At 34.8% G+C, this 6,304-nt stretch overlaps 1 protein-coding gene across 1 annotated transcript; it reads left to right on the forward strand.

The window, feature by feature from the left end:
* Positions 1-2,895: 2,895 nt before the first annotated feature.
* On the forward strand, positions 2,896-5,191 carry LOC123722891. The gene is made up of 4 exons (XM_045685455.1): positions 2,896-3,142; positions 3,303-3,464; positions 3,535-4,761; positions 5,119-5,191. The coding sequence occupies exons 1-4, from the start codon at positions 3,051-3,053 to the stop codon at positions 5,189-5,191; spliced, it is 1,554 nt and encodes a 517-aa protein (XP_045541411.1). The 5' UTR covers positions 2,896-3,050.
* The last annotated feature ends 1,113 nt before the right edge of the window (positions 5,192-6,304 follow it).

Consider the following 6,304-nt stretch of genomic DNA (forward strand, 5'->3'; position numbering starts at 1 on the left):
CCTCATCAGCTATCCTTATCTGACGGTACATTTTAACAATATCTGCCACTAGACCAATAGGATGAACTCTCCATCTCAACACAGTATGTCTCAAATCTGCTTGCAATGATGGACCGGCTATGAGTGTATCATTTAACGAAACACCTGACTTATATTTTTCCGATGCATTGAAGACTACCCTTACCTTGGTAGTTGTTTAGTCATTCCGTATCACTGCATGGTGAGGTAAGTATACAGCAACATCCCCTTTATTATCATTTACAGGTCTCATGTGATCCAATTGTAAGTATTCTTTTATTACACTAGTGTACTTTTCCTTTAGCTCCTTGTCCTTTTCTAACCTTTTTTCTAATGATTTAAATCTTATTTCAGCTACGGAACGAGTATCTTCAAATTGAGGGACCTCAATGCGGAATGGTAATCTTACTACGTATCTACCATCTTCTCGTCTTGAGGTAGTAGCGGCATAAAATTCTTCACATTTTTGTTCATCTGGGGTAAGTATCTTTTTATTATTAATTTGTTCTTCAATTTCCCAGAATCGCTTGAGAACATCTTCTTCTCTTATTTGTGTATGCATTACATTAATATTATTGTGTGTGAAGTTAGAATTTTCATTTGAATTATTTACAGCACCTGATAAGATCCATCCGAAATTGGTGTTCTGCGCGATCAAGTTACTTGATGGACTTCTCCTTATACCTTCCTTCAGAATGCAGCTGTAAGCATCAGCTCCTAATAAAATATCAATTTTATTAGGTTGGTTGAACTGGGGATCGGCTAGATCATTACTTGATATATTGATACATTTTAAAATATCTTTATTTATGCTCTGCTCCGGTAAATAAGACGTAATTTTCGTCAACACGTAAGCTGTTACTTGTAAATTGAAGTGCGGATCTATCCGAGATTGAATTTTTATTTGTACCTTGCAACAGTTGAACTATTACCTAAGCCAGACACAATTCCTTGAATTGGAATTTTCGGAAGTCTTAGGTATTGAACTGTGGCCTCAGTGATTAAGCATGCTTGAGAGCCTTGGTCAAGCAATACTCTTACCAACTGAAAGTCACCCCCCTTGGACTCTGCTTTAACCAGTGCTGTAGCTAATAAAACCTGTCGAGTTCTAGGTACTTTATTGGTAGATAAACACGCAACAACATGATCAACACTAGCCGAAGAGCTAGCATCAACAGTCATCACATTAGCTCGTATATCCTGATCTTTCTTTACGGACTCACCACTTGGGTGTAGTAAAGAATGGTGCCGTTTTAGACACACTTTACAATTTGTCTGTTTCTTACAATTGTAAACACTATGATTGCTACCCAAACAATTAAAACATATGTTATGTTTTACAACAAAGTCCCGTCTTGAGTCAACTGTTTGGTTCGCGAACTTCTTACAGAAACACAATTTGTGTGAATCAGAGCAATATTCACAGCGAATCTTGCTTGAACTTGTCGTTACCATTGCCTTAGGAACATGGGACCTGGTGACCTGATGAACCTTGTTTGGCTCTATCCTTTCAAAGGCGCGAAAACGATTCTCTAAAAAGGTGGCAAATTGTTCGTAGGTAGGTAATTCATTGATGTCGTTACTATTAGTAGTTAACTCCCATTGTTTACGAGTTTCGGGATCAAGTTTAAAAGTGACTATGTGAATGATGATAATATCCCAGGTAGATACATCGACATTTAAATTAGTAAGCGCACTAAGACAATCATTTGTTGTGTCGAGCAACTCTTTGAGACCAGCGGCAGACTCAACTAACATACGCTTTTGACTAAACAATCTTTTTAGAATACAATTTGAGAGATATTTTTTATTACTATAGCGTTTTTCTAACATGGCCCAACACTGGGCGTAATTCAAGTCAGAAATTTCTTTATGTCTTACAAATTGTTCTGCTTCGCCCGTAAGGTGCGATTTTAAGTAATGCATCTTTTCTACATTGTCTAAACTCTCATTTTTATCTACAAGGCACAAAAATAAATCCCGAAATGTCGTCCATACGCTATATTTACCACTAAATGTGGGTATAGTGATTTTAGGTAACTTAACTGAACTTTTGCACTTGGAAGTATCATTTGAACCAGTTTTTTCTGTCGAATTGACCGACCTACATTTATTCAACAATGATTTGAGTAAACACTTATAAGTAATACGAGTATATGACTCTTCCGTGCTATCATACATGTCTACCAATGTTTTACATTCTTCAGCTTTGAACTTTTCATGTAATTTAGTATTGTTTTCTTTAAACCGTGCCCAATCGTTTTCTAATAATTCAAGTCTTGTTTCCATATATTCTACGGTTAACCTATCCTTGGGACTCTTTTTAAAATTAGTGAAACCTCTTTGTATGACATTCTGAATGTCCTTTAAAACATTAACTAAACCCTCCATTATAATATTTTGTATACAAAAACCTTTACACTAAAATTATTTGAACAGTCGAGATTGATCTAATAAGCAATAAATATTAAATACAGCAAACTACAACTAAGTTTCTAAAGCAAATAAATAGAATACTTTATATTATACACATGTAAAATATGAAAATGATTATAAGCAACATAAATTTAAAATAATGCAAAAACGTTTACAAGTGTTTAAAAGGTAAGTTTACTACCCGCAGAAATCGGCATAGATTCCCCGTTCCTCCGTTTTTGTATAAAATTACACTAAGTCTAACATGCACACAGTATTATAACTAAAACAATTAACAACTAAAATCTACTAATTTAAAGTTCAAACGAATTTCTAAATTCTATTTCTTCAACAATTTTCTAAGTTAAAATCTTCACGTATATAAGGTTCAAAATCTCTTGATCTAATTCACTTGCACTATTTATTGTATGTATTAAATGGGGTTGGCCGTTGGTCAAAGCTTAGCGTAGATGGCGCCAGCGTAGCTAGTTCTTTTGTGTTTGGCGGCCATTGCTCTGTCATGTATTGTTTACAAATTTAAGAACTGTTTATTCGCTCTATACTGACTTGAAGACGCCCTGCAATTGTGATAACTTTTAGATTATTATCGAATCGTTATGTATTCAAAGTATCGGATCAAGGAACTAAAAGATGAGCTCCGAAAACGTGGTGCTTCCTTACGCGGAAAGAAAGCAGATCTTGTTGAAAGGTATTTTTTTTTCCTTATTTTTTAACTTATTTTACTTATCTTCTATTCTACATTCATGAGAGATTAACTGTTCCTAAATATAGTGCACTTAAAGTCATAATTTATTATTAGTTATAGTGAAAATATAAAGATCTTGTAGTCGATCGAATTCATGTTTCAGGTTGGAGTTTTATGACCAAAACTTTAATTTTGGCCGTTCTGAAAATACTGATAAAGATGATCCAAAGATGCAGTTGCCGTTAGGAGAAACCTATCGGGATATTAACAGTAACACAATATTGCCACCCCTAGATAAGACCATGATAAGACATTATTTATGCTAGTAAGTAATCTGACTAAAATTAAATTAAATTAGATACATAGATAGTTATAACTATTCTTATATTTTTTAGCACACAGAAAAAAATAGATACAGCAATGCAGTTATATGAGACACGTCACTTGCTGATGGCACGAGCTTCTGTGGTTGGTGACAATACCTTCATAAAAGGCTACTGTAGGAAGACTATGAAGAGTCTACAGTATGAAGTAGATATATTAATAAATAAGAATGGTAACCCTGAAGCATCACAATGTGAATGCCCTGCTGGAAGTGGAACAAATGCATTGTGCAAACATGTTGCAGTCCTTTTATTTGGCATTGAGAACATGGTACGAGAAAAGCTTCTGCTTCTGCAAGAAGTATGCACTCAAAAACTGCAACAGTTTCATGTACCTAGCAAGCCCTACACTGGTAGTCCTGTTAAAGCCGAGAAATTTTACAGGAGAAAAAGAAATATAATTTTTGAACCATACTCTCTCAAAAATATAGATAGAGTAAATTATAATACAAGATTCTCTAATTTGATTCTTGGTTTTTGGAATTCCCGGATGCCTTTGAAACAATTATATGAGCCAGCTAACCCATATGCTCTAATAAATGATCACACATATACAAATATGAATCCCGAGGAGCAATTTTTAAAAGAAATGAAATTGAATAAAATTACAAATGAAGAGGCAGACCTCATTCAAAATAATACAATTGGCCAAAGTGAATGTCCTGATTGGCATAAATATAGACAAGTGCGACTAACAGCCAGTAATTTCCACACAATTTGCAATTTAAAGCCAAAAACTATGGCAAAATATGCCAGAAAAGTAATAAATAAAAAGGAATTTAAATCAAGAGCTACCAGTCATGGATTATTAAATGAAAAGATTGCTTTAAGAAAGTATGCTGTTGAATATGATCTTTTAATAAAGCCTTGTGGTATTTTTATAAGTTTGGAGAGGCCATATCTTGCTGCATCTCCTGATGGGTTACTGAGCACAGAAACAATTATAGAAATCAAATGTCCCTATGCTAGCAGGTATCAGACAATAGATCCTACTTCAACCCCTTATTTAGAACTTATCAATGGGATATTAACATTAAAAAAAACAAGTCCTTACTATTATCAAGTCCAAGGACAATTGTATTGCTCAGGTAGATCATACTGCAATGTGGTTATATATACTTACAAAGATTTAAAAGTAGTATATGTAGAAAAAGACAACTACTTTATTAGTAGTATGCTGGCAAAATTAGATTGTTTTTATATAACAACTACTTCAAATGCGCCTTGCTCGAAAATCATGTATATTTTAATTATTGTAAGAGCTTCATAAAATAAAACACTTTTATTTATATCAGTTATTTTTATTTACAATTCCTTCCCGAAAATTACAAAGCATTAAACATATAAAGAAAATTTTTGATGCTAATGGAACATAAAAATGGTTCAGTTCAGTCCTTAATATTAAATATGTTTTGGTTAAACCTATAAGCCTTTCAATGTGGACCCTCTTGCTAGCCAATTTTTGGTCTAAGTTTAGATGAAAACCTGAAATTTGTGATTTTCCTTTTAGAAAGTGAGGTATGTTGATACCTATTCCTTTACAAGCAAACAGGTCCTGAACATTAAAACCTCTGTCTGCCATAATACTATTCCCAGGTTCACACATCTGCAACAATGTGGATCGCTCAACCATCTGACGGTCACTCACAGAACCAGCATATGCACTTGAACCGAACCTTTCCGACATAACCTGGAACTTTTTGTGGGAACTACATTTTCGCGGCGAATGGCTTTTAACCAAAGCCGACAAATTTTCTTATCTTTTGGCATATGATGTACTCCAATTTCTGAGCATTTCAATACGATACAACGAGTCATTTTAATATAAGAAATATGTTTTTGATTTTTAACGAAGAGAAATGCGATGTTATGGGTACTAGCTATAACAGCGCCACTTTGACAGTTGCCAACCCCATTGTACTTACAGTTGCACTTCACTGACTCACTCACTCTGTGATTGATATGCGTCACGTCCAAGTGACGGGTGGCGCCCTCCGTGACGCCCGTTGACCTTGTCTTGAACTCCACCGGTAGGCGCTTGTGAACTGCTACCTCCTGGCGATGACGCGTACTCCTTTGCAGCGATCCACTGCGAGTACACGCTGGTGTGGCCAAATGAGCCACGAATCCAAACAATACCGGGAACAATTCGGCTCGGTCAGGACCAAATGTTTAACACTTCGCGTGTTTTCTTGACAGCTCCTCGAAATTTGTGAACTACTAGAAGGGTCAATAATTAAATAAAACCACAACTGTATTCTGATCTGAGCGTGTCTTTATTTTAAACTCGCGGTCCGTATACAATACCACGCTAACCAAACCATAGTGCGATCTAATAAGAACACTACGCCATCTAACGACCTAAGTGATTACAATATAAGAGTTGCATCTTGAACAATATGGCTATGCAATGATGAAAAAGCTTCCGATATCAGAATTTAAATTTTTAACTCAGAAAGAAGTTATTGACTTTGATTTACTTAGTATTTCAGATGATAGTGATATTGGTTATATCTTGGAAGTAGACTTAGATTACCCAGATTATTTACATCACCAGCATAAAGACTTACCATTTGCTATCGAAAAGATAGTACCCCCTTATGGGACAGCTGAAAAATTGACAGCAAATCTTTATGACAAACATAATTATGTGATCCATTATACTCATTTAAAAGAATGTCTTAACAATGGTTTGATTTTAAAAAATATACACCGTGTAATAAGTTTTAGACAAGACAATTTTCTCAAAAAATACATAGAGCTTAATACTAGTCTACGTCAA

Source organism: Papilio machaon, chromosome W (genome assembly GCF_912999745.1).
Source record: "Papilio machaon chromosome W, ilPapMach1.1, whole genome shotgun sequence".
Classification (NCBI taxonomy): domain Eukaryota; kingdom Metazoa; phylum Arthropoda; class Insecta; order Lepidoptera; family Papilionidae; genus Papilio; species Papilio machaon.